A 23037-nucleotide genomic window follows, 5' to 3' on the forward strand; every position below is an offset into this window, starting at 1 on the left:
TTTCCTCTAGACCAGTAGTGGCAAGCCTATGGCACAAGTGTCACAGCAGGCTATTTTGTTATCATTGAGAGCTCCAAAAGGTTCACCATCACTGCTCTAGACTCTGGCTTCCCAGACCTGCAGTATGTCAGCTGCCCAAGAAAAGTGCTCCAGGTCCAGAACAAGTTGAAATAAGCCACAAGCCAGGGATATATAGCTCAGCGGCACAGCACCTGCCTGGCAAGCACAAGGTCCTGAGTTCAATTCCTGGAACCAAAAAAAATCAGCGACAAGAGGCTGCCCATTTCTCTTCTTCTCATGTGAGTATCCATAGTGGATCAGATCTTCCTCTTTATGGACATTGTGAGGGTTTCTGCCCTATACACGTGCAAATACTTTGAACCATTGAAGCTGTGGACAGTTAGAACAGGGAGTAAGAGTAGAGGCCCCTCCACTTAACTAGCTGCATTACCTTCAGCAAATTACTTCACTTCTCTGTGCCTTGATTTCTTCACCTGGATAACTGAGGTGATGAGGTACCTACTTTGTGAGGTTGTAGGGATTGAGTTAGTTCATGTAAAGCATTTGGCTCCATGCCCAGCATCTATTAGCCATTTCTGAGTGTTAACTGTAGCTGACAAGTGTGAGTGAAACATGCAGCAGGCTTCTCCTTGTGCCCTGGGAAGCCCAGTGGCACTTTCCCAGGAAGTTGGCCTTGGTGAGGTGGCAAGAGTCTTGAACTAGGAAGTCTTTGCATCTGCCTTCAGATCTTTACTCTGCTAAATGTGTTGTGTAGCTGAATTGTAGTTTCCTTACCTGTTATCTGGACGTAATAGTAACTGCTTCACAGGGTGCTAAGGCTGTTCTAGATTGTAAAAGTGCCATGAAAAATACAAGGTATGAGCTGGACACGTGGTACATACCTGTAGTCTACTTGGGAAATTGAACCATGAGGATTTCTTGAGACCAAGAGGTTTTTGTGGGCTTTTTCATTTGTTTGGTGTTTTATTTTGTTTTATTGTGTTGTTTGTTTTGTTTTTTGAAACAGGAGCTCACTTTATAATTCAGGCTGGCCTTGAACTCACTACGTAACCCAGGCTTGCCTCAAACTTGCAGCCGTCCTCCTGCCTCAGCCTTCTGAAAGCTGGGATTACAGGTGTGCATCACTATGCCCAGTGAGTCAAAGAGTTAGAGATGAGACTGGGCAATATAGGGAGATCGTATCTCAAAAGGAAAATAAAACGTCAGTGGTAGAGCACTTAGCTAGACTATGCAAGCCTCTTAGTTTAATCATATATGTGTGTATATGTATGATATATATGTGTATATGTGTATTACTTGCACCCTAGCTGGAGTTGAACTTTGAAGAGTAGACTAAAACTGTGACCACTTTCACCTATCTTCCACCCTTTAAAGAAGTAATTCTCAGACTTCAATATTCATAGGACCTGGAACACTTGTTTAACATATATGTTCTACCAGGTGTGGTGGTACGCATCTATAATCTCAACACTTGGAAGACTGAGGCAGGAGGATCACATCAAGTTTGAGGCCAGCCCTGGGCTACATAGTGAAACCCTATCCCAAAAAAATGCATTTTCCAAGGTCCTGCATCCAGAAATAGGAATTCATTTAGTCCAAAATAGAGTCTACACCTATAATCCCAGCACTCAAGAGGCTGAGGCAGGAAGATTGCTGTGAGTTTGAGGCCAGTCTGGCTACAAAGTGAGTTCAAGTCCAGCTTGAACTGCATAATGAAGCCCTGTCTCAAAAAAGGAAAAAAAAAAAAAAAAATAGAATCCAGGACTCTGTATTTGTCACATACCTAGTCTGTGATTCTGACGCAAGTGGATTTGAAAAATGCTTTTTAGTGTTCAGAGGTAAAAGAGAACTAATACTTACTGAACTTGTTCTATGTGTGAGTCATTTGTCTTACTTGTAACCTTTGGTCCATACTATGGACAGAGTTTAGTTATCTTTTTTTTTGTCTTTTTGAGACAGGTGCTCACTGTGCAGTTCAGACTGGTCTTGAACTCACTTTGTAGCACAGGCTGGCCTTGAACTCACAGTGATCCTCCTGCCTCAGCCTCCCAAGTGCTGATTATAGGCATGCACCACCATGCCTGGTGCTTTTTTTTGGTCTTAGTTATCTTTTTTTGAGAAAGAGTCTTACTATGTAGTCTTACTATGTAGGCTGCCTGGACTCACTGTGTAGCCCACGCTGGCCTCGAGTTCATGACGATCCTACTGCCTCAGCCGTCCAAGTGCTGGGATTACAGGTGTGTGCCACCACACTTGGCCCTAGTTAGTTATCTTTAGTTGCAGACTTTGTGTTGTCTCCAGTTTAGAAAGCAGGAGCGACATTTGAGAATCTGAATTCTAGAAACACAGAACCTGAAAATGCAACTTAAGGTGGCTTTGCACTGCTAATCTCAGAGAATTTCTCTATACCAAATTTTTAAATATACTTTGTGGGTTCTCCAGGTATGGATGTAATTTGTTTTTAAAAGCATGACGTTAGAAGTTATGGGAGTAGCTCAGTGGTAGAGCATGTACCTGGCATGTGTGAGGCCCTGGGTTCAGTCCCTGGCACCAAAGAAAAAAATGATGTGTCACCAGTCCCTTGAAGAACGTAAGTCTCACCTCTTGTCAAGGTACGCTGTGTCTTGCACTGGGGCAGCAGCCTCCTGTTAAGGCAAGGCAAGACATGCCCAGAGCTTGGCTTCTTACGATATCTTATTTCACATTAGAAACTCTGTAGGCACCCTGTTGAAAAACAGCGCCCATTAGTGAGTCTTAATATCAGGAACAGGACTGAAAGCAGAGAGGAGCATCTCTGAGCCTGAGTTGCACAGCTTGGGAGAGCCTAGTTCACATGGTGTGCTTCCCTCCATGATGTCCTCTGGAGTTGTCCTAAGGCTGCCATCTGCCTGCCATGACCAGTCATCTACATTGTCTATAGTTGTCTGTTAGATAATGCAGGTACATTTTGTTTTAAATACATACACAGAAGACCTACACTCAGGAATCTTAGGCGGAAAAAACAGAGCACATTAATTGGAGAAAGTTACAGTTCTGAGAAGCATAAACAAATCCACAGATGAACTTTATAGATGGTGTGAACTTGAGAAGGAATGCATTGTCAGATGACAAGTTGAGGATCCAGAGAGTATTTGATAGATGGCAGTGGAAGAAGTATATGACAAGAACAAATGTAAAATCCTACCTTTGTCCAGAAAGTCAGCTGAATACAGCAAGGAACATGCAGCTCAACAATATATATAATAGAATTTCTTACAGCATACAGAGACCCTCAGTGCAAAGTTTGACTTCAGTGGGAAGAGACATGATTTAGCCACATATATGAAAAGTTTGGGGATTTATTGATCAGAAGCTTAGAAGCTCACAGTTTGTCAATAGTGCAAGGGGGTGGTGAACAACAACAACAAAAAATATCATTTAGTCTATTCATAGAATTGAAGTATAAGAGCAGAGCAAGGATCCACTCTGTTCTCTGCTGCCAGGTGAACAAGGGCCCTCACTCACTTCAGGAGACACATTAGTCTCAGTGAAAGAATAAGGAGGATGTTGAGGAGACTGTTTAAGTCAGGGCAGCTAGGCAGTGGGACTGTTGAGCCTAAAGAAAGTATAACACAACAGACCTCACATAATTTGAGGTCAGTCATACAGAACCCCAGAGAAAGAATTAGAAGCATTAGGGGACAGATTTAAACTAAAGGGATAGACATTTCTATCAATTAGATTTCAAAACTGGAATGGGTTCCTACCAGCAAATGAAGGCGTTATAGATTCAAGAGAGTAACACACCTCTCATACTACATGGTCAAGACAGGAAGCTTAGCAGAAAAAAAAAGTCTATGTAGGTAAAAATTACCTAGTATTAAGTAATGTGTTTTGTTTTATTTTGAGATAGGGTCTCATTATGTAGCCTAGGCTGGCCTCAGACTCATGGCAGTCCTCCTGCCTCAACTTCCCAACTACTGGGATTACAGGCATGTGCCACCATTCCTGGTTTGTTTTTGTTTTTTGAGACAAGGTCTCCCTATGTAGTTCAGGCTGGTCCTGAACTCACTATGTGGCCCAGGCTGGTCTTGAACTTGCAGCAATCTTCATGCTTCAGCCTGGAATGACTAGTTTTAAAAGCTTCCCCAGGATCTTCAATCTGCTCTATCTGGAGTATTCAAGAAATGGTTGGGTTGCTGGGAAACATTCACTTGTGGCTCTGAATGATTATTAAGACTCATTCAATTCATGCCTACATTTGTTTAGCTGAGTAACCACTTTGAAGATAACTATGTAATACAACAACCATTGTTCATTTCTTATCTCCTTGTCTGAAAGTCTGTATTGCTTCTATTGTTTGGGTGTTGTTTTGTTTATGTCTGTTCGTTTGTTAATGTGTTTTCATTCTTTTATCTTTAAAATAAAAAAAAAAAGACTCATTCAAGCTCGACATAATGGCATATACCTATAATACCAGCTGTGTGGAAGGCTGAGACAGGAGGATTCCCAGGTCCAAGGCCAGCCTGGCCAACAAAGCAAGATCCTGTCTCAGAATTTTAAAAAATAGAAAGGTCTGGAGATACAGTTCAGCACTGCCTGGATATGATCCCCACTAACACACATATACCCTTCCATCTTGGAGCAAGGCAGTTCACATCTGGCATATACGTAACATAGATATTGCCAGGTATGACAGCACATGCCTATAATCCCAGCATTTGGGAGGCTGAGGCAAGAAGATCGCTACAAGTTCAAGGCCACCTGGGCTACATAGTGATTTGAAGGCCAGCCTGGACTACATAGCAAGACCTTGTCAGATGATAGATAGATCAGATAGATAGAGAGAGAGAGAGAGAGAGAGATTGAGAGAGAGAAGTTGAAGGCTCGGATGGAGCCAGAAAAAATGAATGAAGTGTAAGCCTAGCCCCCTAGTGCTGAAAGGCCAGTCCACAATTGTCCCTTGCTGGACTGAAAGTCCTGTAAGGACCTTGATGGCCTTCTCTCTTTTATACCCAGAATGTTTTTTTTCCTTTTCATAATCATCCTGCATACAAATAGAAATGCTCTAAATCCCTCTCCAGAATAGAAGACAAGTTTTCATGGAGTGATGCTTACTTCTAATATTTCATAACTTGAACATAGGTTTAACAATAATTAAGGGCCAAAACTACATCCATCAACATTATATTGTAAGCCAGGCATGGTGGCCCATACCTGTAATTCCAGCACTCGAGAGGCTGAGGCAGAAGGATCATTGCAAGTTCCAGGCCAGCCTGGGCTACAAAGTAAGCTCAAGGCCAGCCTGAACTGCATAGTGAGATGAGACCTTGTCTCAAAAAGACAAAAAAAAAAAAAAAAAAAACATTGGAAGCATATTTGGAAAGAACTATTACAATTACAGTTACAGTCCTCCTTTCTGAAGCTGATCATAGGGTTGCTGGTATTTAGAACTACCTTTTACCACCCATTCCATATTCCTTTGGCCTTCAGCAAGCACCTCAGTGGGTTTTGGTTTGTGGTGACCCAAACTTTCATTTCTGGTTCATACCCAGAATGTTTAGTATAGATCCTGTCACATGGTGGGTACTTAGGAAACATTTGTGCGTGATGGCCTAACAGGATGGACAAAGCCTTCTTGAAAAGAAAGACTTTATCGAGGTTAAAAGACTGTGAGGTAATGAATTGATTAAATTAAGGAAAGGCATGGTGAGCTTGATTAATCATCTGTAAAGTTTCTGAGGTCCCAGAAGGAACAGATTGCCTGTGGGGGAATAATAAACAGGTTTACCTAGGGCCTACCTAGAGTCAAGGGTTAGGCAGTGATTGCCAGAAGTGCAGTGGTGTATAGGGAGGTCCAAGGTGGGGAGCTGAGAAGGAGAGGACCTGAACGGACTGTGGAAAGCATTGAGATAGATGGGGATTTATCCTTTAGCAAGGCCAAGCCAAAGGGAAGTCTCTCTCATGACTTCCTCCAGAACCATCAGCCAGAGAGGGAAAAAGGAACAGTGTACTAGGTTTCTACAAAGAGCTTTGCTTCTCCTCATGTCTGCCTCTTCATCCCCCTCTCCTCTTCAGAGAAGAGGAATGGGAATTCTTTCCTGAGTGCCTTAGGTAATGGGGTGGGGGTATGTATTTCTATCTTGATTCAGGGAGTCTCTTGATCCACTTGATATCACTGTGACTCTCCCCTCACTGGAACAGGGACATTGCCTTGTTCTGTCCTGAATCCCCAAATCCAGGACCACACATGATATACTCAGTAGGCACTTAGTAAGTATTTGCTGAATTGAATGTTAACTGAATGTGTTGAATGCCACACATATCCCAGAAATCCCTATTCAACATACGTAACACTAGAAACAAGTTGGTAAAGACACCTGAATGTAAATATAAAGACACCTGAGTATAAATGGAAGGCAAATAAGAATGACTTAGAGTGACTAGAGCCTGAGACTCAGCACTCCTCATCCAGAACTCACTGGCAGTGTGGAAACGCTGTGTGGATATTTGCAGACTGAGACAGGCAGAGGACTTTTATCCCCAGGGGCTGAGCTTGTAGCCTCCCCTGCTGGTTCAGTAAGTGAGGGCCCCAGCGCCTGTGTTCCAGGTTTCAGACCAGCTAAAGCCAGCCAGACCTGAAAGGCTTGTGTTGGCAGTGCCAGTATCCGCCCAGTCCCTGCCAATGTGGGTGGCTGTTCTCAGAGCACTCTGCAGGGGAAGCAGGATTGGACTGTAGCCCGAGCTACTGCTGCCTATAGCTTGCTCTCTGCAACACCCTTCTTGGCCTTGCTGTTGAGAATGCACCTTTCTTAAACAGCGGAGCTCTGAGAGAAGCGTTGTTTCTTTCTATGGGGGAACAGTTCAAGAAAAGCAAGCTGTGCTCTGCCCAGGGAAGACCAGACTCCTTTCTGGGTTTGTTCAAAATGTCCAAGCTCAGGAAATTCAGGTGGGTAGAAAATACCATAGTGGGAATTTTCTCTGCATTACTATCTTATGAGGAGCCCTGGGGTAAGGTTTCCACTGGGTCTTATTTACTGGTGTTTTAAGACACCATTAGCAAAAGTAAAGCCACCGCCCATACCTTATTATGAAAGGGCTAGGTGGACAAGGCAACTGTGATTTACTACAGGATTTTATGACTGATAATATGTATTAGTGGCATGTTTGTCCGAGAGCTTAGGTCCTTGGGCCTCTCCAGAGCCCTGTAGAACGCATGCATGCCCATGATTAGGTCTAGGAATCTTTTTGGAGACTAAGTCTTTAAGAGAGACTGCTGGACAGAGGCCAGGCCTTGCCTCCACCAGGTGGCCTACTTCCTAGATTGAGTCTAGTACCTTAGCACTGAGTAAAATATTACACCAATTTCAACAGCCAGGTGAACATTCCAGGCCGCTCCCTGAGCCTAGGCTGTGTGCCAGACACTGGCTTTCCACCTTGCCTGAGTCTGGCTTCCAGAGCTCTCAGTGGTGTTAAGCAAAGTACTAACCTCTGGGTAGAATGAATGGGGGGGTGGGATGCCAACTAATTTATTGAACATTTAATGAGCCCAGGCATCTCACTGAATCTTAGATATGCATTATGTCTTTTGAACTTCATAAACAATTTGAGCAAAAGTTCTGAGAGGTTTAGTAACTTGCCTATGGACACACAGCCAGGAACTAGCAGGTCTGTCTTAACAATAATGTACAGACTCTTGAGCAGGCCTGTGTATTGCCTTGCCTTCACCAGAATGGATGTGTTTTTCCTACTGTACTTCTCACTGCGTGTATGTTCCACAGCTCCTCCATTCCCCTGGGCCTCTTTCTGGTGTGAACACAATCGCCTTCCCAGTAGCAAAGCAGCTTACCTTTGGGAATCTTTTTTTTTTTTTTTTTTTTTTTTGAGACAGGTTTTCACTATATAGTTCAGGCTGACCTTATAGTTCAAGCTGGCCTTGAACTCACTATGCAGCTCAGGCTGGCCTCGAATTCACAGCGATCCTCCTGCCTCAGCCTCCCAAGTGGTGGGATTACAAGTGTGTGCCACCACACCCTGCTACCTTTTGGAATCTTTAATAAACCTCTGTTGGAGAAGCCTCACCATCACCAAATCTTCCCTCCTGTTTCTAGTTCCCAGCCACCCTACCCTTTTTTTAAAAGGAGATGTATTGTGCATGTGTGCACGTGCGTGTGCATGCGTGTGTGTGTGTGTGTGTGTGTATACACACATGCTTGCATGCACGATGGACACAGGTGGGGAGACAGACTGCTTACTACTCTGAGAATAGATGTGTATACAGGACCAACTGATTGGCTGTGCCATCTCTAAGAAAACAGCTGATGGGAACAGGTCATGGAGTGGTATGGCTGCTGTGTATTAACCAGTGCTGTTAGTGTTTTGTCTTGTGACCCATTGACCCCATCAGCTAGCACAGACCAGCATAGGACACGGGTAGGCTGGGTCTGGACTTCGGGGTCTGAAGAGACTGAGGAAGTGGCCTGTCCTTGGCAACTTGCATAGAAATGAGGCCATGCTGGAGCCAGAATAAGGAAAGAGTGAAGGACTATTCAGATTGATACCTAGGGCAGGGTGCCTGGGGCTTGTCAGGAAATGCATCTGGTACAGAACCATGCTTTTTCTCCCTCTGTACCCTTAGTCATTAGCTCTAGCACAGGTTGTTCCCTTCTCTCCCCACTGACCCTGTTACCCTCTCTCCATTTCATACAAACTTGTTCCAGTTCAGATAGGCGGTATCTGTCTCCCTGACCTAAACTATTGCCTCTCTCTTCAGAATATTTGTACATCTTGTGGCCAGTTTCCCTCCTTCGTTTGGAGTGTGCTCCCTACCAGGAAGCCCCTCACCCTAGGAATGTGAATAAACTATTTCCTCTGTCCTGTGAGCTCCAGAGGATTCCCTGTGTGGTATTCTTCATTTCTTGTGTCTGAACTTTCATTGGCAGACCCTTTCTCAGGCTGACCCACCCTTGGCTGCTACAGAATTGTGCTTCCCACCCTTCAGTCTCCTGTGAGGGTGAGGCATGCATAACTAGAGTTTCCTAGTTTGTGAAAACATTAGTCTGAGTTAAATTTCTTGTAGCCCAGTCCTGTCTGATTGGCTCATTAAAGATGATAATTAACCCATTGCTAATTTACCTCAGAAGCCAGCCAGGCAGCCTGTATTTTACCAACCTCGGTGGTGGATTTGGACTCTATTTTAAGGTTTCTTAGTCTCAGCAAGACTTCACTTTCTTGTCTGCATCTTATTTGCTCTAAGGACATTCTGTAAAATTAACAAGCTATAAAGTTTGATTGAAGGTTTCAACAAATGTGAGAATAATTGACTCCATTTAGAGAAACAAGAAAAACAACCTGTAAACTTCGGTTTGTAGGGGAAAACCCATATGATTTTGCTCTTTAACCAAAGGAGCAGTAGCAAGCTGGACTTCTTAAGACCAGAAGGGGAAAAAAAAAAGACCAGAAGGAAAAAACTGGTTGATAGTACAAGTTTAAATTCTGATTCTCAGTGGGATGTGGTGGCACATGCCTGTAATTCCAGCGTTCAGGAGGCTGAGACAGGAGGATTGCTGCGAGTTCAAGGCCAGCCTAAACTGCATAGTGAAACCCTGTCTCAAAAAGACAAAAAATTGATTAATTAATTCTGATTCTCCCAAACTAAAAGTTCAGCAAAAGTAATACTGCAAATGACTAGCTGCTGTAATCCTCATTCCTTCCAAGAGGCCTGTTTTGAGAAAACAGGGCCCCAATAAAAATGGTGTGAGTCCCTCATTCCCTAGAGTTTGCATCCAGAGGCCTGATTCAGCTCTCTAACCCCTCCTCATATTCTCTGGCCAGATTGAGGGTTTTCTTCCTCCCGACTGTTCTGAGGTGTTAAACTGTGCCACTCAGCAAGCATCCGTATGCAGTGCCTACTGTTAAGCTCGTTTTCTCTCTCACTCTTCCCCACCTTCCATAAGGCAGCATAAGTTTCCTTTTGTGTTCCTCCCTGAGCATCTCCGCTTAGGCTGGGCTTGCCCTTGTGGAATGGTTGTGGAGAGTCAGCAATTTTCAGAGAATACCATTCTTCCTTACTTACCTACCTCTTCCCCTAAGATGCCCCAGGCTGGTAAGCCAGTCTTCCTTGGCCTAGAGGTTTCTTCCAGAGTCTCTCAGCACCTCACCTTCCCCTGGGCCTCATCCCTACTCACCCACTGCCTGCTCACAGTATTCTGTCTGGAACAGGCCAGGGGACCACTCACTATCACCTCTCCACATCAAAATTTCGGTTTTCCTTTCTGCTAAATTCTGTGCTGGTGGACTCGATTGGGGTGATAACTGGAGCCCTGAAGCTCAAGGTTTCAGTTCCTGCCTGTGGGGCAAGCTGCCTCAGATGATCTTCAGGGGAAGAGAAAGGGGCTTTCTTTGGGTGTCTTCCTTTCAGCTATTCCCTGACCTAAAGCCTCAGTGTTCTTTTCAAGGCTAGAATGATTCATTGGAGGCATTTTGTCCATTAACTTTGAAGTTCTTGATAATCTGTGAATTGAGTGTCTCTCTCGGACAGCCAGGACTGCCAGCACGAAGGTACACTAAAGAGGTTCCCATGGTATTCTCCAGCCAGCAGCCCTTTACCCACTTCTAGCCATAGCCCAGGAAGGAAGCTGCTCCTGCCTAGCTCTTCTCTGGCAACTCTAGGGATTGCCCAAGCCATAACGTACATACCATTTACGTTCTGTGCTTTTCATTGGTACAGAATGGAAAAGTGTACTCAAGAGCAGAATTATTGTGAGGATTATGTCATAAACTTCATCCAGACACCTTCATTTCCAAGCAGGCAACCTAGCTTTAACCTTTCTCCTACCAAGAAGTCTTCCTTTACCAAGAAAAGACAATCCTGGAGTTCACTTTGTTTGTTGGTTGATTTGTTTGTTGCTTTTTTGAGACAGGGTCTCACTCACTATGTAGTTCCAGGTGGCCTTGAATTTACCATGTAGCTCAGGATGACCTCATCCTAAGTGCCAGGATTACAAGTGTGTGCCACCATGCCTGGCCTTGGGACTTTGCTTTTTGAAGATGGTTTGAAATGCATTTTCCGTCATGTCCATCACACCTGTTAAACTGGTTTTGTTCCTTTTGTTGTGTCTTGCCCTGACTCAAATGCTAGAGGCTGTGTGCAATAGAATATTCACAAGCGCTCCTAAAGAGCGCCAGGGTCCAGAGAGCTGTGGTCTTCCCCTTTGTGGGTTTATTCCCACTTACGGTAGAATACTCTTGCAGTGGACTGAAGATAGGCAATATCCCTGTGTTCCTGTGCAAGACCTCGACAGCTTGCCTCTGAGATTCTCCATCTCCTAAATAGCTTCAGCTCCACATTCCTCACTATTACAGTGCATTTTAGAACCCTAAGGAAACTCTACACAACTTTGACTGTTCTTCTTACCAGTTGGTTTGCAAATGAGAGAGGACATTCTCCCAAAGCACTGGGTGACTTTGCTCTCTTCAAACAGTATTGTTTTCAGACCCCTTGCACCACCTCAAGAGACCCCAGTGGATCAAAGCCCTTTCTTCAGTCAGACAGGAGTGTCCTTACTCTAGGGAAAGGACTAATGGCAATAGCAGACAAAATCCCCAAGGAAACTAGCTTCCTTCTAAAGACATGGAAATGAAAAGGAGGGTCCCTTTCTGCTCTTTTAGCCATGTGTTGGACAATTCCCAGTGATCTTCTAAGGATGTGCCGCAGGCAGGCTCAGGATGTCTGCATCACTGGGTCCTGCTGTGCCCTGGAAATCCCCATCTCCAGGAGTCCCACGTCCACACATGTGGCCTTTCTCCCTCTTGGCCAGGAATCATACTTTCTTCCTGAACCATGCAACATTCCATCCAAGTGTTCCTGCCTGCCTGTCTGCGTATACACCTTCCACTTCTCCTGGGCAGGTTTCTGGTGTGAGCTCAGCAGGAGTGTCTGCGAACCTCTCACCATCCAGGTGAGGCAAGGACCACCACTAACTGCTTCTCTGTCCTCACCCCGTCACCCCCACCTCCTCTCCATTTAGTGGCAGCAGCCTCATGCCAAAAAGGAAAGTCCTGGACCCATTACATAATTCTCCATAGTGCAAGCAGTAGCTGGGGCATAAGGTCAGAGGTCATAGTGGGGTCAGGTGGCTGACACACACTGTAACGACAAGGTGGTTAAAATTAGACCACAGAGAGGAAACTGGCAGTCTTGTGGAAATGCAGAAGTTTCCTCTGTAAGTGAGAGACTGGGGATGCAGGGAGGCCACTGTGCGTGCTGCCTGCCAGGCTATTACTCATTTCAGCTCTGTTCTTTAATGCCTTTTAGCTCCTGCTTCTGTATTCTAGCCTTCCTCATCACATGTGTGAATGCACGCAATGGGACCGTGGTTACCTGCACTAGCCCAAGCAGTCTTCCTTCCTTCTTTAACAAGATAGGCCCAGGACCAGGCATCCCAAGCTCCAGAGGCTGTCCTTTTCTCTAAACCTCTTCTGGGTAGGTGAGAACTTTTTAGGTCAGCCTCTTGGGTGGCAGTGGTCAAGATACTTAGCCTGAGATGCCAGACTGTGGTAGTAACAGGATCATTAGTGAGGGGTGGCTAGGCAGGTGAGAAGGTGGTAAAGAATGAAGCACAAAGGTGACTACTGTGTGTCTGTTTCCCTGGCCAGCCACTGGCAGAGTAGTGTTCATTTCCACAGTGTCCTGGAGGAAGGGGATTGTGCCTGCTTCATCTGTTCCCTGTGGGTACTCAGCTGAATTCCCAGTGCCTTTACTGTGAGCCTCCTGTGTACCCAGCTTGTCCTTACAGCACTTGCCATGAAGTATGAAAAGTATGAGCTATAGTCTTTACCACTAAGTGGGTTGTTATCCAGATGAGGGAAGTAACATGTGTACCCATAAAACTGTGAGCCCACAGTCAGTCTCCATCTTAGAGTCCTACGCTGTGTGATCAACATATCAGTCCCTTTCACATTCAGAAATGGGGAGTTGTTAGAGGACCAGGCATTCAGTATGAGCTGGAGTCACTGATGATGAAGGGGCTGCCTCCTGTGGCCTGTCTGGCTACTGCAGTGGGTTTCCTATATGGATTGACCATCAGCTTCTGAGCTGCGGATCAGGCAGGGCCCTCTCCATGGTGAGCACCCTATCAGTAGGAAAGACAAGACTTCAGAGTCCGGGGAGGAAGAGAGGGGCACCAGTGGGCAGGAATGGGGGAGGCTATAAGTAACACACGTAGGGCTGGAGGTAAGGGCATGTGTGTAGTCTAGCAGAGAGTACCCCTGATTGGATGTCTGTGGACACTTCGTGAAATAATGACAAGTTTGGTGATTGCTCAAGGCAGTGAATTTCATCTTAGCTACATCAGTCCCAGCTTGTGTGAGAGCACCAGTGTGTGTGCTGATGTGGTCACGTGAGAGCAATGATTTGAACCCAGCAAGGGCAAAGCTTGGGTGAAATGCTGCCCAACCCCACTCTCTTGAACATGAGATGCTCTTAAGTGGGGCAGGAACCGATCAGAGGGAGCCCAGAGTGACCTGGTCGAAACAAAATGGCCGAGAGAGAGCACTCATCATTCATGTTGCACCCAGGCTGCAAGTTCTTCCGGCGAGATCTAGAGCTAGATTGGGAGAAGAGTGGAGAGGAGTAGCAAGGGGTGCCTGAAAGTGGCTTCTGTGACAAGCAGTTTTCTGCACTGTCCTCCTCTTCCTAATGATTATATTCCAAACTTAGAAGAACCTAATTTATTCTTTGGGGCATTGTCTGCTGCCCCAGGGATGACCTAGGAAGAGACCTTGGCAACTTCCTTCAGAAGACCTTGGTCTCAGCCCTTACTCACCTCCTTACACACACACACATACACACACACACACACTCCTGCTCACTCACTCTCCCTTCCTTCTCAGTAACTTTGACACACTTCTCATGTGCCCCACAGTCAACGGTGTCTCTCAGATTCATCTTCCTCTTAAGAAAATGCTGTTTTTCTTCTCTCCCTCTTGCCCTGTAGGTTATTGCAGCCGACTGCAAAAGGGTCACAGTGCTGAAGTATTTTCTGGAAGCCCTTTGTGGACAAGAAGAGCCTCTGCTGGCATTCAAGGGTGGAAAATATGTGTCAGTGGCACCCGTCCCAGACACCATGGGAAAGGAAATGGGAAGCCAAGAGGGAAAACAACTGGAAGATGAGGTACTATGCGGGAAGAGCCCGCTGTGGCAGAGGGAAGGCTCCCGTTCCCCCTGCCCATGGCTGCAGCTTCTACTCGGGGTTATTTATAACCTCTCAGAGCACTTCTCAAGAGTGCACTCTGCTGGTGCCCCTTCCTACCAGCCCACCCCAGTGCCTCCATCTCACTGTGCTACACATTCCAGATGCTTCTTTTTAATGTTGCATTGGAGGAGAAGGGAAAGAAAGAGTTTAATAATGTGCAGCTCTGGAGGCTTAGGAAAGGGAGGGGTAGGAGGGGGTGTTAGGGTTCAGGCTGAGGATCAAGTTTATAGATGTGTGGAGCTCAGCGCAGCACAGGCCTGAGCTCCAGCCTCCAGCACACGTACAGGAAGAGCTGACATTGCTGGCCCGTGTGGAAAATCACCCCTCCCCTGGCCTACTCTCCCTCCCTTGCTCCCTCCCTCCCTCCTGCACATCCTGATGTGATTAAGGAATTCTCATCTTGTTTGTTTGCCCTTGGTTATTCCTGTAGCCCTTGCTTCACTCCAGACTTGGTGTGTGTGTGTGTGTGTGTGTGTGTGTGTGTGTGTGTGTTTACACGTGCATAAGCCTATGTACCCACTGCTGCAAACCTCCCTGGCAGTTGCCCTGGTATGCATGTATGTCTTTCTGGGGGTGATGGTTGATGTGGGTCTGTGTGTGCTCAGTTTATATGTCAGTTTAGCTGAACACTACTGCCAGCTCTGTTGCTGTCTGTGAGTTCTAAGTAAATGTGTTACTGTCAGAGTATGTGTGCATTTAGCATCACTGCCAGCCTCCCTGCTGTGTGTTTGGGTGAAACATTGGGTGTGTGCACACACACCTCACTTTTGCTTGAAGGTTGACTCTTCATTTTTTTTTTTTTTCCCAGTACCAGGAATTGAACTCACGACCTTGTGCTTGCCAGCCAGGCGCTGTGCCGCTGAGCTAAATCCCAAGCCCCGACTCCTTCATTTTACTCCGTAGTGTGAAAGACAGTGGGAGCTTAGGTGGGAAGGAACGTGGGACTGAAAGAAGGGACGGAAGCAATTCTAGCCAGAGTCCAGGTCACCCATAGGCCAACACAGTCATTTGGCCCACAGCAGTCTCAAGCGCCCGGCTGAGCAGGGTGGGGTACAAGGATGAAATCAGCAACAGGCCAAGGAAGCCAGATGTCAGCTGGAAGCTGTCATTTGGGATCTGAGGCAGTGATAGAGTGGCCACCTTTGGAACAGAGTCTTCAGAGCAGCAGAGTCTTGGACTGGCTTTATTAGGATAACTGGAGAACTCACCCCACCCCTGATGACACAGGACTCAGCTTCCAGGACAGAGGTGGTTCCAGGGATATAGCTGAGCCCATGATTCCAGACTCTGCAGATGAAACCTGGGCAGGAAATAATGGGAAAGAGTGAGCTGTCAGCATGGAAGGAGACAGTGGAGTTACTAAAGTCATGGGAGTGTCCAAGCTTTGGGTGGGCAGAGTGGTGCCATCACAGCTCTGGGCACTGTGTGGGAAATAGAGATAGCACCTTGGTCTGTCATCTCACCCACACTGGAAAGCTGAGGCAGGTAAGGTGGTAGAGGGGTAAGCAGGGCCTCCTGTCCAGGCTTTTCCATAAGAGATGTCCTTAGGCCATTGGTACCTATAGCACAAGCCCAGTTAGGCAAAGAGGGCCTCCTCCCCTCTTCCTAGGACCAAGCCAGCTCTCTGGTCCCAGATCTTGACTGTACCACACTCTCTCTCCTCAAACTTACTGAGCAGACAAAGGTTGTGACCCACACCAGGCTGCCCACTTCTTCCTTTTCCCACGAACCTCCTGGGTTCCTTTATGTTAGTGGCCCCTGGGAAACCCTACTTACCCTAGTCTGTGTAATTTCATAACCCTTCACTTCCTCGTTTGCTGTGAGAGCTTTGAAAACCTCAGACAAGCTTCTATGACCGTCCTTTGACCTCAGTCCAGCTCCCTGAGGGCCCATGATAGCCCTGCATATCTCTGGTCAGAGCATGAAGGGGCACTGTTCCTCACAGGCCTGGCAGACGTTCTGTTCCACTTGTTTCTATCTAGTGTAACCCCTTCAGCAAGAAAGTGAATGTGTCCCACTTTCCCATGACCAGAGATGGACAAATGAGTGGTAACTGAACAGACCCTGGGACCTCTCAGTACAGTGGCAGTTTTAGCTCATCTTCAGATCTCATATCTACTGCAAGACTAAGTCACTGAAGCTGATGGGAAGAAGGGGTAATGTTTCTTCAGAAATCCTTCTTTATGAACAGAACAAAGTCTAGTTCCTTAGGCATGATACCAGACTACACATCATCTCTCATCCCGGCTCTCCTCCGTCACCTACCCACCCACACACTTCACTAACCACCTTCCACCAAGAGAATCCCACTTAAGAGGAGAGAACAGTCTGCACCAGAGAGGTCTGAGCCTGGCAAAGCTGATCTGCTAAGGGCCAAGTCTGGACTTTCTGTCTTGATTCAGGACTTCAGCCCTGTGGCCTGTGGATTTGTTCATTATGATGACAAGAACACAGACTTTGGAGTCATACTTACTTGGGTTTGAGTCCCTGCTGTGTCCTTTATCATGTATGTAACCTTAGAGGTTATTTAACTCTAAACTCTGGTTTGCTCATTTATAAAAATAAGGATGGTAACAGCACCTACTTCATAGGCCATTCAGAAATGACAGTATATAACAGTAAGCAGCACTGAGAATAGTAGCTGTTGCTATAGTTACTATCATCCTGTTAGAATCACAGGATTCTTCTGTTAAATCACTCCCCATGTACCCCTGCTAACCCTGTCCCTCAAAGGAAGCTCTCTTGGGCAGCTGCATGTTTTCTGTTGACCAAGGCCAAAAGTGAGACTGTAAAGAATGGAGCAGGGACCACCCGGAGAGTGATGGCTTCTGAGAGCTGAGGCTGCAGCAGGGAGGCACCATCCCTGGGGAAGGCTCCACCAGCCTGGCAAGAGGCTTCTTAAGCTAGCCAGCCCCCTCCTACCCTGCCCAGGCCCTGGGAGGGCAGCTGAGCAAGGCCATGTCATACGAATTCCTGTAATAGGGCCCAGCAGTCCCCATACCACCAGGCTGTGGCCTTAAAAAGAAACCAGGGCAAGGTCTGCTGAGCTACAGCATCTGCTCTTGATGCTGTCTGGGCCAAGGGAACTTCCTTGCCTAACTCCCAGCTGTTGACCAGTCGATTCCTGTCAGCTCATTAGCATGAATTAGATTAAAATTGGGTGGTTTAACTTTCTCTGTTGCTTACCCCTTGAATCATTTGTGACTTCAGAATGAAAATAGGCCCAAGGTTTGACTTTATGAGTGTGTTCAGGAAAGAAAAAGGAGTGTGAGTATAGGAATGTAGTGTACATGTGTGATTGTGAATGAGTGATGGTGTGCCTGTATCAGTAAAGAGCCATAGAGTGTAACAAGGAGCAGTGTGAGAGGAAACATGACTGCCTCTCTCCATTCACCTTTTCCTGAACAAGGGAAGCACAGACCATAGGACCCTTGGCAAGGAATGGTCCCAGTCAGCATAGGGTGGGAATTTTAAAGGCAGAGGGTGGATTTGTTAAGTGCCGTGGGCTCACAGGTGCCTCTTTCCCCTGCTATACTCCACCACCCAAAGGAAGAAGATGTGGTGATTGAAGACTTTGAGGAAGATTCGGAGGCTGAAGGCAGCGGGGGCGAGGATGATATCAGGGAACTGCGGGCCAAGAAGCTGGCTCTAGCCAGGAAGATAGCCGAGCAGCAGCGTCGCCAAGAAAAGATCCAGGTGGGGACTGCCTGGGGAGGGCCATTCCCATGAGGGTGGTGGCTGTACGTGAGGGGATATAGACAGGAAGTAGCAGCAAGCATGACCCTCTCAGGAAAGGTCTCACAGTGCTCTCTGCAGTACCCCACTGTTGTCTTACTCTCCCACTACCTTCTAGTAGCATGTTTCCATGCCTGGAGTCTCTTTCATTGCAGGCTCCAAGGGGAAGACTGAGTCTTCGCAGAGAATCTGAGGAATTCTCACTCTGTGAGGCTCCACCAGGGACACTACACATAATCTTTCATGCAGTCTCAGGGCTTCAGAATTCCCCTGCACTGTACCAAGATACACATGGGGAGTACCTGTTCTCAGGAGGAAAGAGCGGGTACCATAGCCACAAGCTACGATACAGGTTTGCAGTGTAATGGAAGAGCCCCTTCTAGACAGGGTACTCTCCACATCTTCCCAAAGAGAAGCTGCCTCATCCCCACGCAGGGGATTCCCCCTCTGTCAGTCCTCTCAGGGGACCCAAAACTTCTCTTCCAGCAGTTTTTTCTCTGTAGCTTTCCTAGGCCTGTCTCCTTGCATGCTACATCTACTTCTCCTTATCTAGTGCTCAAAGCAGACAGGAAAGAGCTCTCCCTTTAAAGAAAACTGCACTGGTAAGCATTAAGCCATCCTCCTCAGCATCTTTAGGGTTACTGATTTTCAGCCCTCCCTCCACCTTCCCCTCTCCTGGGCATAGTGTTTAGTGCAGGCGGTCAGACAAACCTGACTACAATCCAGGCTTCGCCATTTGACTAGCCTTATGACACTGACAAATTGTGTAACTTCTCATGTCCTGTCTCCTCATCTACCAAGTGAAAGTGGTAACAGCGTCTACCTCTTGGTGGCGTGGTAAGGCCTGCTTCCAACCGTGCACTATGCATGGCACACAGTCGTTTCTCTGATAACAGTCTAGGAACAGGAATGAGCCATTGGGATTTATCCTTCTTTAGACACATGGAATCAGGTGTACAATTCCTCTGTCAGCCCATCTGCTGTAGTGTGCCTGACTGCTCAGCCCTCCCATGAGTCTGAGTGTAAACTTCTGTGTGGCCCCAAGAGCAGCTATAGCCTCATGCTTCTCTTCCTGCCCTTCTTCCTCATCATCAGTCTTCCCAAAAGCCCCATTCCTATTCACTGCTTCTATATCTTGACTGCCGACCTAGTAGTTACAGAAACGTGCCAGAAATCACCAAGAACCCATCTTGGACCCCAAAGCCCCGTTCCTCCAGCTTCCTTTCTTTTATAAGCACAAATGAATGACCTTATCTTCTCTCTGCTAACCAGACCACCCCCTTCCTAGGCTTCCTCATCACCACTTCTTTTTTTTTTTTTTTTTTTTTTTTTTTTTTTTTTTTTTTTTTTTTTTTTTTTCTTAGTCTCAGGAGTTAGTGTTTTGACTTCATAAATGGTAGCCAGTACAGCATCATCTTAAATTCCAACTTGGCTATTTACCCCTCCTTTCCAATTTTTATCAAACCTTATCCTAGTGAATACACTCATTTATTCCCCCTTTTCTTCCCTATTCCCATTGCCACTGCTTTACTAGTTCAGAGACTCGCTTCGATTGTAGCTATGAAGCCCTTGCATTGCACAGCTTCAGGGTATGTCATTGACCTGTAGCATGTGAATGACCCCTCCTGGCGCTGTGTAGTTCACAGTCTGACCACCTAGCTCCTATTTTACCCTCCTACCTCCAGTGTGTTACTCTGCTCCCAGAAGAACCACTTCCCTGCTCGGAAATCATCAATGCCTTTAACTTGGTGACTAAAATAAAGTCTTAGTTTCTTCTATGGTATCGAAGGCTTTCTGATCTGTCCCTCTCAGTTTCTCCAACTTTGCCCACCATCACATCCCCAGGCAAAGCCTGCTTCTTGGTCTGTGAAACCAAAATAGTGTAACACCTGTCAGAGTTGGTAGAGGCCTCAGAATGAATGACAGCAGGAACTAAGCACCCAACTAGTCACTGAGGCCCTCCTTACTTGGAGAGTAACACTAACTCTGCTCTCTGCTCACTGCCTCCAGATAGGTGCTGCCCTTTTCCATTTACTGGTCTTTGTGACGCTGTCCCTCAAACCAAACTATTCTTTTTCCACTCCGCATTTCCTGTTACCTGTTGAAATTCTATTCCTCCTTCAGTTCTCAAATGAAACTCCATCTCCTTAGTGAAGCCTTCCCTGATTCCCCCCAGGAGGAATTCATCTCTCTGTTCAGTGTTCCTGTAGTATTGATTTATACCTCATTTGTAGAACTGCTATCATTTCTCAAATTACAGTTATTTCAGGGTTCCCCCCCACCCCATGGTACTATGAACTCCTTGGGCTCAAGGACCATGTCTTCAGCTCAGTTTAACAAGCGGTGTTGAACATTAAGCATGCTGGTGGCTGGGGGACACAGAAGTGAACAAAAATATCATATCCTAGAGTGTACCATGTATTGAAAAGGCAAGTCTTAAGCAAATGATTCAGTATGTGAGCAAATGTTATTTTTTTTATTTTACATACAGGATGCTATGGGGGCAAATGCTACTTGAATCCATCCCTGTCCAGAATTCTGTTTCCAGCAATATCCAGTACTGTAATAATTGGAGGCCCAATATAAGACCTGACTTCCAGGGCCCTGGCTGGCCCTATTCGGGAGGGCCTGTTCTCCCCATCAGCTCCTTCAAAGGAGGCCGTTCAGGCCTTGGCCTTAAGGGCAGGCTCTAGGCTAACAAGCCTAGGCTGATGTGGCCCCTTTAAGAACAGGCCCCACATGCACTGCTGCTGGCGGCCCTGCCTCCTGTCAGCCTCTTTCCTCCAGCCTCACAGCCACAGGAGGATTTCTCAGCAGAGGAAAAATTCCCCCCTTTTCCTCCCCCTCCTTCATGCCCGGGGCCCTTCACTTCCATAATTCTTCATTTTCCAGCCTTGAACGTAAGCCAGACACATCTGTCTGGCCATATGCGTGAACCCTGGAGTCTGTGCCGAGGTGGCTGTAAAACAGGGCCGGTGAAGGCCCTTCTGGGAGAGCACACACATGTGTGTGCCCTCGGGCCATTGGCTCCCTGCCCAGAACCACGGGGCTTCAGCGCGCCAAACCCATGTTAACCTTCTCTATTTTTCCTCTTTTTGTTTAATTTAAGGGGGGAAAATCCCAAGGAAAAGGTATAAATTGTCCTGGGAGTGGAGGAGAGGCTTCTAGCTAGAGAGGCCATTATTGTTGGCAGGTACCTAGGTCACACTAATACAATAAGGAAGAAAGGAGAATCAAAGATCGGAGAGATGGGCTGTAAATTACACTGCTCTAAACTCCACCAGTCTCCAGGGTGTTAACCTAGAGGTGTAAGGCAAGTCCCCAACTCCCAGTGCCTTTTACAGATGCTGCAAAACAGGAACCACACATGTTTGGGGAAGGGGATATGAAGATGGGGTTGAACAGAATCCCCTTGGCCCCCAAGGTGGCTATAAAGTCCAAGTGAGATCTGGGGCTGTAGCCACACCCCCCACTTCCCTGCTCCCACCTAGACCCCTGGGCCTCAGCTCATCTGTGAGGATGGGGGAGGTAAGGCCTGGCCTCCCTCTGAAGCCTGTCCCTCCCTGCTTCCGGCGTTGCACAGAGGCTGGTGAATGGGGCCGACTGGAGGTCAGAAACGGGGTGTGGGGAGCTCTCAGGGCCTATGCAGCTGGAGCTGCAGCGCCCAGGCAGGCCCCTAGATGTTGGGGGTGCCAAGTCCGCCCACCGGGGCTTTGAGGCCACACTTTCCAGCTCAATGCAGGCTTTTCCTTGTTGCCTGAAACAGCTCTCCATTTTGGGCTAGTTCTGCCTACCATACTGCTTTCCGCCTGAGTTCTTTTCATTCTCATTGCCTTCTTGGGAGGTGTCCAGAGACCAAAGCAGGGTACATGGTTTGTCTGGGAAATTGGTCAGAAGTGTTTCATTCCTAACCAGGCCCCCAGGGCCAGGCAGTCACTGAAAATCCTCCTCCAAGCATGAGGCGTGGCCTCTTGGCACCTAATACTGGCCCAGGCCTGTGAATCCCCCGCCTTCTGCCTGCCTCTATGAGGCTGTGCTGTGATTTGTGCTGCTGTCGGGCGGGGTCAGGTTTCCTGAGCAGTTGCAAACATCCCACCTGAAACATAACAGGCTCTTCCTCTGGCCATAGCTATTGTTTCCCTCTGCATTATGGCCACAGTCTTGCTCTGTAGCCAGCAATGACATGTGTTCTGAAAATAGCTTCTCTCCCCTGTCCCCTTCCCGCCTACCCACCCTCCTGAAGATGCAGTCAGTCCTTTGTGGTGGCCCCAGGAGTTTTACTCTAAATATAGCCACAGTTCATTCACACTACCACCCAGCTTGGGGAGGGGGGTGTATTGTGGAACAATGGGGTATGCACAGAGCCCCCCACACCTGTATGGAAAACTAGCGGAAGACAGACACTCAGCGCTGGCTCCTAGCTGTCGGAGGCAGGGTGGGAGCCAGCACACTACCAGTCCAGGGGCACGTTCACGCCAGGGCAGGAAAGTACATCAGCTTGTGGAGCTGGGCACCACCCCAGCCTGCTCCAGCTGCTCCACGCACCATGTTGCTGGGTTTCCTATTTGCTCCAGCTGCTCCCACCTCACTGGCTCCAGCAGCATCCAGTCGTGTCTTCCCTCTCAGAATGTTCAGGCTGTTAACTGAGACACCCTTACACTGCTGCTCGAGGCAAGCTCAGAGATGTCGCGCTTGGCTCTGCTACTGTCTCCCCGTAGGAAAAGGAACACTTCTTTGGATTTTTCAGAACAAGCTTTTTCCGTTAAAACTCAATCGGATTATCTTAAAGTGCTCTTCAGCTCTGAGACTCTGTGATTTAGTTCATTGAACTTCTATAATACATCAAGCTCTACAGGTATTATAAAGAAACTCCAAGTAGGCGGTTCTCTTTCAGCACCTTACAATCTAGTTTGAAAATAAGATCAGTCCTCATACACAAGAAATAGCAAACACGTTGTTACAGTTTTTAAAAAGCCAGAGCTGAGCATGGTGATGTACACCTTTAATCCCAGCATTCTGAGAAGCTGAGGCAGGAGAATCAAAAGTT

The 23037-nt window shown here is 47.0% G+C and overlaps 1 protein-coding gene across 5 annotated transcripts in view; it reads left to right on the forward strand.

Annotated features, from left to right (window-relative positions):
* The window catches only part of Smg6 (SMG6 nonsense mediated mRNA decay factor), a 237958-nt gene that overhangs the window by 201121 nt on the left and 13800 nt on the right, over positions 1-23037 (forward strand). For all 5 annotated transcript variants that reach the window (XM_005402587.2, XM_013503361.1, XM_005402585.2 and 2 more), the window contains 2 exons: positions 13998-14174; positions 17805-17951. In XM_005402587.2, coding sequence (XP_005402644.1) covers positions 13998-14174; positions 17805-17951 — 324 coding nt within the window. The remainder of the gene's footprint in view (positions 1-13997; positions 14175-17804; positions 17952-23037) is intronic.

The sequence above is a fragment of the Chinchilla lanigera genome, unplaced genomic scaffold (genome assembly GCF_000276665.1).
Source record: "Chinchilla lanigera isolate Chin_1 unplaced genomic scaffold, ChiLan1.0 scaffold00080, whole genome shotgun sequence".
Taxonomy (NCBI): Eukaryota; Metazoa; Chordata; class Mammalia; order Rodentia; family Chinchillidae; genus Chinchilla; species Chinchilla lanigera.